The sequence below is a fragment of the Helicoverpa zea genome, chromosome 17 (assembly GCF_022581195.2).
Source record: "Helicoverpa zea isolate HzStark_Cry1AcR chromosome 17, ilHelZeax1.1, whole genome shotgun sequence".
NCBI classification, from domain to species: domain Eukaryota; kingdom Metazoa; phylum Arthropoda; class Insecta; order Lepidoptera; family Noctuidae; genus Helicoverpa; species Helicoverpa zea.
In genome coordinates this window covers 10,324,317-10,338,347 of record NC_061468.1, presented here as the reverse complement: position 1 = coordinate 10,338,347, position 14,031 = coordinate 10,324,317, and the positions used below count along the sequence as shown (strand labels likewise).

Here is a 14,031-nt window from a genome sequence, read left to right as displayed (position 1 = left end):
CATATCGATTTAAAATACTCGATAAAAATGGCTGGCAAAAAGAAAATTGAATTATTTATAAACATTCACAATGAAAAGGAATTCGAAACCGTGATAAAGCATAATATGGAACTACTGATTTGTTAGTATTGTTGTTTTTAACCGACTTCAGAAAATTAGTGCTTGAAGTTGAGAGAAGGTAATTTATGGAGAGTAGGTAGTAGCTATCTACTGGTTAAGGCCATTTAGTTTGTTGCTACATTTCTACTTAAAAGACAATTAAGTACCTAGTGGGAAAATATACCTTGGATAGTCCCGTGGGATCTAATCCGCGCACCCGACAAAAATAATAATTCTATGACCTTGTTCGATAAATGAGCTAAGAATTTTCCAAATGGGTCTAGTAGTTCCTGAGATTACCGCGTTTAAACAAGCGCTTTCTTTACGCCGTTCTCAAACCCTGTTATTAAAAGAGATACAGAATAAAGTTAAACCAAGAAATAAAGGAATAGCCATACATTTTTATTGCCTTAAATTTTTATTTTACACTAGCCGTCCCCCGCGGACGGTGTATTTTTTGCCGCTCTGGTACATGGTGAGCAGTAGCGTCTACCTACACTTGGTATTGGTATACTCATATAAGTTATGCTATCCTGGTACATGGTGAGCAGTTGCATCGAAATTTCGTTATTGGTATACTTTACTAAGGTGAATTATGTTGTCCTAGTACTTTACTTTTGTGGTTCTGCGGCATTCCGTAAGTTGGTTTTTGTCTAATCACTCCCGTCCCGGGAATCTTACTCGCAATTTTTTTTCCTTATTTTCTCACCGTTTAGACCTACCCTGGACTACGACAAACATTTTAAAACTAAAATCAGCTCAATCGGCCCAGCCGTTCTCGAGTTTTAGCGAGACTAACGAACAGCAATTCATTTTTATATATATAGATTACTTCGTGTGTTGCTTTCTGATGATATTAGGTGCAGAGATATACAGCTATGCATTCGGCTCGTGTACAGCTCTGGACAAACTCTTCACTACCATGAAGTTGGATTGGAGTAACGGCAAACTTATATTGCTTAAAGTATGTTTTTTACATTTTCACTCATGTGTCTTTTTACATATTGTTCGACGATAATGACCCTGAGATCATCATCATCATCAGCCTATCGCAGTCCACTGCTGGACATAGGCCTTTCCAAGTGCACGTCACTGAGATAATTGAATAATATTACCTGTTTGTGTAAATAATTGTTTATACTGTACTTTGCTTTTCTGTTTCGCCACACTTTATATCCACACTTTATCAGGGCAGGGTATGGGCCATATTCGCGTAGGTACAGCACACGGAAGTTAGATCCGGGTTGCCAATAATTTTGGCGAGAAATGTACTTAGGATATCTGTTCCATTTGGTTTGACGGTGATTAAACTTACAAATAAACGCTTCTGCTTTCTTAGGTGCCTGCAGACGAAATAGAAGCTCTGAAAAGGTTTAAGGACCACAGTGAACCAGTCTACATATTCATTTTGGTATACCTATTAATTTATATTATTTGTAAGGAAAATTTGTCGTGGAGAGTTTGTAGTGGTGGGGTCAAATTGGAATACTAGACCAAATTTTTTTTGGGGTTTAAAATCATCAGATGACTCCTCTCACTGTAAGTGCAGTGGGAGATGGTGTCAGACTTTTACCACAGCTTTTACTGAAAAAAGTACCTCTGTTCCTAGGCCATTGCAATTAAAGGAGTTTAACTCCAGATAAGCCTACGTGGAAAATAAATTCAGGACCTTACGCCAGTCGTTAAGAGGCAATAAAAATATCTAGGTATCTACTATTTGCAGAACGGCAAAGTAACAAAAGTATTTCGTGGCGTGGACTCAGTGAGATTCGCAGAGGTGGCGAAAAAGGAGTTGAGTTACCATCGTCAACTGGTGACGTTAGACCGGCCAGTCTATGAACTGGATGAACCTACCCCGGATGAAATGGTAGGTGAATTGAGTATTGATAGTTTATTAGACTTGAAGTCGCGGTATCATGCAATCGCCTACAGTAAACAGATGACATATTGTTTGTACTAATTCGGAAGAATTAAACGCGCCCGGCAAATCTATACTAATATTATAAAGCTAAAGAGTTCGTTTGTTTGTTTGTCTGAACGCGCTAATCTCAGGAACTACTGGTCAGATTTGAAAATTTCTTTCAGTGTTAGATAGCGTATTTATCGAGGAAGGCTATAGGCTTTTTATCCCGGTACGGGAAGTAGTTCCCACGGGATGCGGGTGAAACCGCTGGCAGAAGCTAGTAGAGTATATAAAAATATCTGTGTGATACATACATGTGTGATTACATAAAAGTAATTTTCATAATACTTAGGTAAAAAATAGCTCAAAGAATGTGTCCTTACCACTGACCTCTATATTTACCACTGGACCGGCTGTTCCGTACGTTTGACAGCAATTTTTTTGTGCCCATTTGAAGCGCCAATATTGTCTAAGCGAGTGTCCACAGAACTAATTTTGACGTATAATTTCAAATGGCTGTGAGAGAAGTGTTTGTTCATTGGTTCACTGTAAAATAATTTTAGTACCACGGACACTCGCTACGTCTAACAGCGCCAAAATGGCGATTATCAAACGGGCACAAAAGCACGTTGACAACAGCCTGTCCAGTGGTAAATATAGAGGTCAGTGGTCCTTGCTGACATATGTATAGACCACCAGAAAATATAATATCCCCAAAATCGTGGTAAACTTTACACTACCGTTAAAATGACCACAAAATAAAATATAATCCAGAATGAAATACGACACACACAAAAATAATTGTTCTAGTCAACCACATGTCGTCCATGTTAGATTTTTTTTTGTTTTCCTAATTTATCACAACATCAGATTTAGGCCGTTCCGCGAGATAGCGGCCGGCTGTCAGAATTTTGCAAACCCATGCAAGATTTATGTGACTTTGTGGATTTATGATATACACATGAATGTGATGCATAGATACCCAGTTTTATTTTGATTTAGATTTCGAAGTTTTAAACGGTTTGGCAAGGCCGGGCCATGGATGTGGTCAATAACATTCGAGTTGAATTCGATGATGATAGATGTCTTCTTGGCTGTCTTTTGAACTTTTTTGGCAATCGTTACGGGTCAGAAGCTCAAAATTTTGACCACCAGTCTGACAAAGGGGTTTCAGGTTGCCCCGGTAGCTGGTTTGAGGAAGTCAGATTAGCAGTCGCTTCATTTAAAACAATGGTTATATAGTAGGGTATTAGTTAAACCCACAAAATTTCACATAATATTACTAGGATGAATACAACTATCCTTTCATTTAAAACGAACTAACTTAAGCTAAAATATGCATAGAGTAAACAGACTAGCTTAATAAGGCCGGGTATCAAAATACGATTCCCGTTTATTATTTCAAACTGCTTGTAAACGCGTGTACGCTTGTTTATGTGACATTTACATTTGTATGGGTTTTACTACGTTTGTGTGTGTGTAGTGTAGCTTGGTTTGTAGGTAATTAAGTGGTACTACAAGCTGTTGATTTGCATCCGTGCCATATTCAAGGACTTAATTATGCTAATGATTCTCGACCCAAATCAACAAAAAAAAATGGTACGTAATTTTTTTTTAATTTATTTTTTTACGAATTCTGAAATGTCATCTAGCCGTATTTAAACTTTGCGCGTGTGTTACTGGCCTTAAAACCGTGCTGTGCACTCACACACACTCAAACACAAAGAATACGCAATGATCATTCAAAATTTCATTCATAAAATTGGATTACTTCTGAAATACTACGACATTACAGTGACAAAAAAAGCAATGCATATTAGCTATTTTCCGTCTACTGTAATTTCAATCGATTATTTACGTATTTTATGTCCTCCTCCTGACGTATGGCACAAATGCAAATCAACACCTTGTATATTGAAGTTGTATAGAAGATAGTTTAATTGTATTGATGTTACAATGTTTTACATGGAGCGATTGCCTATCTGACCTCCTCATTCTTCAACCCAGTTTTGTTAAACTTTCTGACTTCTGACTATCTGTAACAACTGCCAAAGATGTACCTACAAATTATATCCTGGATCCTCACACCTAACATGCTTTCCGAAAATCGAAAAACACTTAGTATTATGTCATAGTGAAATATTTAAAAAAAACCTAAACAGGGAACCTTAGGAATGGATGTTAGCAACAGAATCTGAGAAGCAGCAAGAGATGACGTCACTCCTCGTGAGACGGTCAGCGAGACAAGCGGTGCGCAAGCGTCACCGTGTCACGCTGATGGTGCCGTATCTAAGCGATGTGAACTTTGTCCTGTCCTGGAGATGTATTGATAGTAGCTACGTTTGACATGGAGTGAATGCCTATCTGACCTCCTCATTCCTCAAGCCAGTTTTTTTTAACTTTTTGGTTTCTGACTAACTGTAACAACTGCCAAAGATGTACTTACAAATGATATCCTGGATCCCCACACTTAAGGGTCGACGCGCGTTTTTTGAACACTCGTCGCCGGCGCGTTTTTATCCTGCAGAGCAGTTTGTTGTCGTTGGTATCATACAAACGCGCGGCACCGGTGCGTATCGCATCTGTAACGCTACAAACGCGCATCGACGGCGCGTTTAAAAAACGTGGTGTGCATAGGCCCTAACATGCTTTCCGAAAATCGAAAAGCAGTTGGACCTATAGTAGTCTATAGTGAAGTATTTAAAAAAATACCTAAATATGAAACCCTAGGAATGGATGTTAGCAACAGAATCTGAGAAGCAGCAAGAGATGACGTCACTCCTCGCGCGGCGGTCAGCGAGACAAGCGGTGCGCAAGCGTCACCGCGCCACGCTGATGGTGCCGTATCTAACTGATGTGAACTTCGTGCTGTTTTGGCCGCATTGCTTCCATGCTCATCCAGAGTTGTATGAGCAGTGGGATGCTAACAGTTGAGTCTAAATTATTTAATTTAAATGTACTTTTGGAATTGTGGGTATTTAAATCGTAAAAAAATATAAGCCCAAATACGAGGTATTTTACATATTCAGCTGTCGAGTTCCCTCGACCTTCTCTGGTCTCCATCATCAGGTCAGCTCCAAACCTTCACCGTTGAATAGTGCTTTCAGGCATACACCTGAGTGTCAAGTTTTTACCCTATGAATGCCTACAACTTTCGAAGGTTGCCCTCGATTTCTCAGGGTTTCCATCATCAGATCCTGAACTGATGACTATAGGACCAACTGGCAGCTATTCTGCGTCGAACAAAAAAAGAATCACGTAAATCGGTCTATAAACCTCGGAGTAATCGATGTACATACATAGAAGAAAAAAAAACATACCAGCCGTATTGAGAACCTCCTCCTTTTTGGGAAGTCGGTTAAAAAGTAAACGATCGAAGCTAAAGGGACCGTTCTAAAATGGCAAATACAATAAAATGTGACATGCCATATACTTAACACATAGTGGACTAAAATCTCAGGGCTTAAAGACAGCACTTATTTGGCTCAGAAATAAAATGTAGGTATGAATCAGAATAAGTATTGACTTGCATTAAATGTAGGTTTACAATAAAGTGTTAAGTACTTATCATACAAGCGTTAGGAAATAACTTTCTTTTAATATCAAGCAAACTTGATTTCTTGAAGGTCCAAAAATAATACCACAAGCCTTGACATTATTTCAAGTTATTCATCTTCATTATAAGGACGACTTTCGTATTCATATTTGCCAGATATAATAATGGTTGGCCGAGAAGAAGTAGAGATGACAGAAGAGAAGATTGCAGACATATTCTACGCGGGAGACGCTCCGTTGAACGAGGCATCACTTCATAAGCTAATGTCTGGTCGCGCCTTAGCTATATGCTTTCGACTGTTGGATCCTGAGGACCATTTCGTGTGTTAGTAGCAAAATACTTGCTAATATAGGTATTGAGATAGTTTCCTACAAAGGCAGAAATCAACCGACAGCTTAAACTTTCGTCTTTTAAAACAACAGTTTAACGCGAAAATTCATAATACCTAAATCTTCTTCTTCCGTTGGGTCTACAACCCTTTATGGGTCTTGGCCTCCTCTACAATCAACCTCGAGTTATCACAAAGCTTGGCTGGTCTTCTCGTTGTTGTCTTCAGTTGGTAAACTTTCCCATCTTTCTAAGGTCTTCTTCAATGGAATGTGGCACCAACGTTTCGAAGGCCAAATTCATAATAAATATTTGTTTTAAAATATTGACGTTTATGTTCTCGGTAAACTATATAAGGATATGAAGATTTCTTCATAGCTTAGAATAGATCTAATGAATGCACATTACATTTTATTTGTATTGTATGTACAATATTTTCCCTCTTTCCCAAACAGCGCTTGTACGTCGAATTCTTTACGAAGAAGAACCACCTTGGGATGAAGGGAAATCTATGGCATCATTAACAACTGCTTACGACCGCTACAAGACGTACAGTCCCACTAGAGAAGAATTTAATGAACAGCGCAGGAAAGAACAAGCATTGCAAAAGGTACGCCAATATTTTTTAATGTTCTGTGTTCTACCGAAGCCATAAAAGATCTAAATAAACTATCAGATCTTATGTATTCATGCGCTATCGAATTAGCGAATTTCCCTCTCAGTCTTACCTACGCGGCAACGCGGGTTCATACAGACTAAAGCACATCAATCTGATTAGTATAACTTGACAGATTTGAAACAATTGACTGTACTAAATCGGTACAAAGGATGACATGGCTTTTCAAATGGCTTTTCAAACAGCTAAAAATTCTAACACTGGCTCATGGCTTTTCAAACAGCTAAAAATTCTAACACTTGCATGCATTTATATAGAGGAAGTTTGCAAATTTACAAAATTGTATGAAGATATGTTTAAGAAACTTGGTGATGATTGCACATTTAACTGTAGATTCCCAAAGAAATTAAATTTACCATTTATGAGAACCGAATTGTACCGTAGAAATTGTTACCCAATGTGCATTCGAATATACAATAAGCTACCATCTCGCATTAAAGACCTACCAATGAGTAAATTTAAGAGGTCCCTCAGAAATTGGCTTATTGATAAATGTTTTTATACAGTCAAAGAGTACCTAGAGGAGAAAGAGTTTTAATGTAAAATGATTGTAGGTACTTTTTTAGCTATAAGATTATAGAACTTTAAATATTTGCATGACTAATTATAAGTCGAATAAGTGAGACCATATTTTTTTTATAGTATCGACCATCATATTGTACCTATATTCTGGCAAATAAATAAATTTCATTTCATTTCATTTCAAAGACACCTGCTTTTTGCCAAGGCGAATGGGTTGCGCGTAGATATAACCATGTGTGGCGTCAAAAACCGCTGTGTAAAAGCGGTATCAGACCGTAATCACATTAGGATGACTTTACTAACGTATGGGTTATTTTTCCTTTTGTTAGACATCAGTAAGTCTAACATGCTTTGATATAAAATATAATTATGTTATTTTTGAAACTAACAATAGAAGAAAATAATACTCTATCGTTCTTAGGAAGAACAAAGAGAGAAGCAAGCGAATTTCCTATCCGAAACCCGTCGTTTGGCTCGACTAGCTAAGGAAGAGGCTTTGGAAGCTAAGAGAAAGGAGAAGGAACAACGAAAATTAGACTTGTTAAAAGCAGGTGTAAGTACATTTATTTTATGAAGGAACTGCTTCTCACACATGGATAAAAAGTGCGTTTTGCATGAAAGAGGAAAAAATATTTATACAATAGTTATTTGTTATACAAGAATGCAAAGTTGCTTTTTAACCGCGGGCTCAATTTTGATGATAGCGAGGGAATCAAAAGAGCACAAGGTGAAAAATCTTTGCACTCGAGTGCAACACGTAACTTTTCATCCCACCTCATCGAGGAAATTTCTCGAAAAAAGAAAATGGCGCGCACATATGACTATCAAATTAAAAAGAAGTACCTATTAAAGTTCATTTATTTGAAATCTCAGTTTAAAAATGAAACGAGGTTAAAAATCTATTTAAAAACAATAATAAAAATTAGTTAATTAATTGAATAATTATTTTAAGCAGTATTTTATTTGTTCAATAGGTATTTGTTTGAAAAGTCTTATCAAGATTGTCACAAATGGAGTGTTGCACACGATGTTCTAAATTCAAATCACTTTGCCGCTCTAGAGGATAAAAACGGCTTTTGCGCTCAGATATCAAAGGGTAAAACTACTCTTTCCGAGATGGTGGGATGAAAATAATATTTCGCGTTTATAATTTTAGCGGGATTTCATGAATGGGGCAAACCTGTTTTAAATTGAATGTAAATAAATCCGTTCCAGTTTTGGGCAAAAAATTACGTAATTTTTTATATTCACTTTCAATAAATTATGTTAAATTCATGCTGTAATAGTACAACAATATATAATTTCAGGACTTATCTGCTTTAGAAAAACTGAAACAGGAGCCTGATGATGAACTATCAGACGAGGAAGAACCTGAAGTGAGTATTCTATCTAAGGTACCTTCAAAATTTAGGGATGAACAGTTTATTGAAAGATGGTTCTGGAATGTTAAGGGTACCTGTAACGATCCTGAGTCGCTCTGTCCTCATTGGCAGACGGTTGATGTCGAGATGTTACGTTAAAATTTACCACGTACCATATGGCTTGACCTTCGGCTTAAGGTATCCTGTAAATAAAATAAAATGAAAAGCCTAAACGGCTGGTCCCATTGTGATTTTGTGTTAATTAAAATTTTGTTTAGGGACAAAAAGAACACGGGTATAGGGTTCTTTTTACTCATGTGTGCCAATTTGTTGTATTCGTACTGTATTTACCCAAGGTAACAGTTGAGGAGGAAGAAGAAGAAAGTATTATAGAGGAGGAGCCAGAGGAGTACTTGCCTCCACCAGGGTTACTCATACCTGGCTTCTACGCACCGCCGAATGATATCGCCAAATCGAATGGACTGGCTGTGTTGTTCCCAAAGGTAAGTCTTTATAAGGATTCCGGGTAAGTGGGCTGCGGGATTGTACGAAAGAGTTACTGCAGCCCTGGTATGTGAGAACTCTAGAAGGAACATGGCGTATCAGGGCCAACCTCCGAAGCGTCTGTTTTTTTACCCGACTGCGCAAAGGAGGGTAATATGTTTCTTAGCCCATGTATGTATGTAACTTTTTGACACTATTTAGACTATTTTGATAAATTATACGTCGTTTGCTTTGTCATGACGCCGCGAATGCAAAGTCAGTGAATTCACGCCTTGTGTCTGGGCACCATGGGCACATGTTTTAACTTCTGAGATACCTACTGTAAATTAGATCTTTGCTAATCTTTCAAACTCTAGTCTCAATATAATCTATCCTTAGCTGCTCACTGATCTATCATTTTTTAATAAACTGACTGTTTTTGACTGAACAGTTGGTTCTTGAGCGCGTGACTCCTCAACCCGAGTTCCTGCCAAAACATGTACTTGTGTTGCTGGAGATCAGCAAACGACACAAGGCTATAGAAGCCATCAAGCCTTTCAAACATGCTGTCATACATGTAAGTATTACCAACTAGCTTCAACTAGCCATTTCAAAACGCTTATATTAGCTTCACTTGTAACTATGTATGTAAGAAAATCTTGGAACCACTTCCGGGTCTCCGATAAGGGTGAAATTTTGCACACGCTCTGAGCTCCGATGACAATACATGACTAGCTAAAAATCTAATATGGCGGCCTCCCCAAGATGGCGGACTGGCTATTTGAAATCCACCCCCATGACATGGGTATCAAATGAAAGGGTTTGCTGTCAGGAATACCAAGAAAAGCTTAAAAAACTAAAAAACACGCTTTTAAAAAATTTCTAAATAATTCGGACATTTAGTTTGATGAAAAAAAGCGTGGAGCGTTTTGTCCAAAAAGAGTAAAGATAAGATACATCATAATTATTACTTAATAAGCTAGGCACCATACATTGCGTGTGGTAAATATTTACGTACACAACCAAATTATATTTACAGATGGGAATATTCAAAGCGTCATCGCCATACAAAAGTGTTCACATTGCTTACTCGGTGAAACAATATGATACTTTAGATAGCAGTTCGACGAATTTGTAAGTAAACAATATCTTAATATAATATGCCTTATGACCTCACAACTAGTCACATACATAGCACTATTAAATAAAAAGTACCTAAGTTTTTTTTAACCGACTTCAGAAAAGGATTTCTTCATTTGATTTTGTATGTTTGTGCGCGATTATCTCACGTTTGTATGAACCAATTTGGATGCTGTTTCAGCAGTGTTTGTCAGATTTAAAAGACTTTAGGTACCTATATTATTTGAAGTCGGTTTTATTTTTTTGTAAAATTTTATTTTCTATCTAATTAAAGTAGAACTCTGTGTAAGTATGAACTTTGGTACAGACGCGATATTATGCATTTCATGCTCATTTATGGATTGTCCTTATCTTTCTTTTTTTAATTATTGGTCAAAGTCCAATCTTGTCTCATCGAAATCTAGAGATCTATCACAGAGGTTTTATACCCAAGAGAGGCAGTAAGTATTGTTTAATCTCATGATCGATCGATCCTTGCGGTTTTAACCTAGCTAGGAGCTCTGTAAAACACTGGACGACCCCAATCACGGAATAAGGAAAGATGAGTGGAGATGCCATAATGCAGGTAGGTCATGCCCCTTCTTCTAGGTCAAACACGTACGGTGGGCCTAACAAAACGATCACTTTTACGAGTGAACTAACAAGGCGTCCGGGTTCTTTGAGACATCTGTCAACGATTTTTGGTATTACAAAAATGATCGGGTCCAAAGAAGGCGTATAAGGGCGAAGACAGTAACGTTCCTCGTCACCCCCTCACCCGCATTTTGGCGCGCTACTTTCTTTAGGATATTTTCCGTTATGGCACCTCCGCTAGTCAATTTGTTATCCGTAGAAAAAGCTAGGCTGATGATTAAAACTGGATATTATAAAGTCACTTTTTTCCAGGGATCAAGTGAAACTAGCATTCATGTTGTCCGTAGTAGTAGATGTGCCGTTACTACATCTTATGGACTTGAACCCACTACACGTCAGTCGCGACTGTTCTATTGGCGAAGAAGAATGCGCTGCTATGTTCCCCGTGGATTATGGGGACGAATATCCCCAGTTTGAGGACTTTGAAGACATTGAATAACGAACAATCACTGTTTTATGGTATCAAGGCCTTTTCTTTCAAAGACTAGCTCCCGTGCGCGTTTTCTCTCTCGAAGAAAGAACTACTTCGCACACCCAGATAAAAAGCCTGTAGCCTTTCGATAAATGGATCCAATTCAGACTTGAGATTAGTGCGTTCATACAAACAAACTCTTAAGCTGTATAATATTAAATATACTGGCACGTAAAGACGGTGTCCCCGAATGCTACTTAGTAGCAGTTGTTGTTGCAAATTCAAGTCAGAAGCTGTCAGGCGGATTTGAAAAAACTCTCATGCTAGGGTTTGTCAGGTGGTTAAACCTGCAACTCACTTGATAAGAAGAAAAATACAGATAATATCGTAGTTTTTTAAGTCAATGGTGTCTACGAAGGATGGTATTAGAAAATACTTTTCAAGTTTACAAATATGGTTATGTTTAGAAGTACTACGTGCTTCGTAATTAGACTACGTACTTAGGTACTCAAAAAGCGGGATCATTAGCCTCTGACTCACCACAACTTCAAGATGTATAATGATTTTTCTGTTTTTTCTTACCCGGATAAAATATAGCCTTCCTCCCGTGTCTGGACAAGTTACTGAGTACCCGGACAAAATATAGCCTTCTTACCGTTACCGGACGAATATGTGGAATGCCTATGTTACTCAGGGATAGTCGTTTTCAAACAGTAAACTTTCAAATAGGTTCACCAGTTTTGGAGCCTTTAGGCTACAAACAAATGTTTCATCTTTTTTATATTAGTACTAGCTTTTGCCCGCAACTTCGTTCGCGTGGAATAGTGACTACCAGCAGATTTTTGATTTGACCAATAGATGGCGCTATATGTCCGGAATAATTTTATTTTTATTTATTTTTTGTAATAAAAACTATCCTATGTCCTTTCTCAAGTTTCAAACTATGTCTGTACCAAATTTCACACAAATCGGTTCAGTAGTTTAGGCGTGAAGAAAAGATAGACAGACAGACAGAAAGACAGACAGACAGAGTTACTTTCGCATTTATAATATTAGTTTGGATATAATAGAATGGAAAAGGCTAAGAAAACATGTGCTTCGCCACATTTTAAAACCGACTTATAGTTTCCTCTTACCAACAGTGAGATGCCTAGGTCCTCTCTGAGACACAATATCGTAGGCACATATAGTACAAGCGTCCGTTTATTCTAATTAAATAATCTATGTGAGACCAGTGTCTGATAACACGGGCTCAGCAGAATACCAAGAATTGAATTCATTTGGACTTGGACCTTGTGTTTTAGACAGCTGCGTCGTAACATATGGATACAGGTGAGCATTTAAATATTTATTCTTAAATTATTTTAGTACACTGTATAAAAAAGTTAAACTATTTTGAAATATCATGGAGTTTCTTGCTCGTCCTTCTCCATAGGAAGCTACTTTTGGAATGAGCAACTAGAATCAAACCTATTTATAATTTTTGACGTTCATAAGTGCTTGTAAAGGCCTAAATTAAATAAATGATTTGATTTCTAATTAGGTATTTTTAAAAATATAAAAGAATCTAGTGCATTTTCGTCTTAATAGATATTTATCACAAAACAAAAGTGGTTCAATTTCGAGTGCGGTTTAACTTTCCTGTAGGTATTTTTTTTTTACATTAAATGAGTTTTAAGTACTTTTAGATTCATAAATTTACAAACAACATTATGGGCCGATTTTTCAACCGCCACATAACTTATTATTATTTTCGGTAATGGATTGTGCGATTTTTGACAAGCCGATTTCAATGAATTCTTATAACTAACTTATTCTTATAACTCAGGCTTTGATTTACTTGAACTTCTGAATTGCATTAGATATTTAGTTTTGCGGTACTTAGTAAGTAAAAGTTGTTAGGCGGCAAAATGAATGATGGTGTATTACTCAAATCATGTGATGTATAGTATACGACTCTTTTTCTTACTCAAATTAAAATAACGTATCGAGAGCGTTACTTACAGAACTCGGAATCAGCACTTTGTACAGAATAAATGTGTATTAAATATGTTTGTAGGTGTTTTAAAGGCAGTGAGTGAAGTATTAAGGCGCGGCTCCACCGCGGTGCACGGAGAGGCTACGCACGTGTATTAAGCTTCGCTTTGTAAGAAAATGTATGTGGTTGTGTCCACTGCAACCCACGGAGAGGCTACGCATGAATTGACATCATTGATACACGCGTGGCTTGCTCGAATAGGCGGTTACGTAGCTCAACGCTGTCAACGTGGGTCTACGTTTCCACTGGAGTACACGAATAAGACCCACGACTATGTACAGCTCGGTTATCGCAGAGCAGTTTTCAGTCATTCACGTTGTGGAACGGACGCGTTTCGTGTTTGTCGTATACATATATCGTATTGAGGTACTCATAGAATGGCATTGGTACTGACTTTGCTAGACAGTTCTTCTGACGATGAATACGAAAGTGAGATTGATGATCATTGACACACGCATAGCTTGCTCGAATAAGCGGTTACGTAGCTCAACGCTGTCAGCGTGGGTCTACCCGTGCGCCGTGCCACGCTATACATAGTCGTGGATCATATTCGTGTACTTCAGTGGAAACATAGACCCACGTTGTCAAACAAATGAATACACGCAGCTAAAATGCGCCGCGTGTCCGTGCACAGCGTGCACTGCGGTGGAGCCGCGCCTTTAAATTTCCAATAGCTATTAAGGAAATGTGTTTTTAAGTAATTTAATTTTCTTAGTTTTTGGAATTATATTGTACGGGCTGTTTTCCCGTAGCCAGATAAAATATTTAAGAATATAGCCTCTGTAACTCGGGGGTAGTCTAGTTTTGAGCCTCTAGGGTTAAACAAACAAAAAAAAATCCCCTTAGTTATATTAGTATAGATATCCTATGAGTTGCATACA

At 37.7% G+C, this 14,031-nt stretch overlaps 1 protein-coding gene across 1 annotated transcript; it reads left to right on the top strand.

Moving 5' to 3' along the window:
- Window positions 1-27: 27 nt before the first annotated feature.
- On the top strand, window positions 28-11,822 carry LOC124638517 (thioredoxin domain-containing protein 3-like). The gene is made up of 13 exons (XM_047175490.1): window positions 28-121; window positions 960-1,063; window positions 1,439-1,510; window positions 1,823-1,966; window positions 4,733-4,931; window positions 5,715-5,882; window positions 6,341-6,495; window positions 7,505-7,636; window positions 8,391-8,459; window positions 8,801-8,947; window positions 9,379-9,504; window positions 9,967-10,061; window positions 10,953-11,822. Exons 1-13 carry the CDS (start codon window positions 28-30, stop codon window positions 11,137-11,139), a joined length of 1,692 nt encoding a protein of 563 aa, XP_047031446.1. The 3' UTR covers window positions 11,140-11,822.
- Window positions 11,823-14,031: the final 2,209 nt, after the last annotated feature.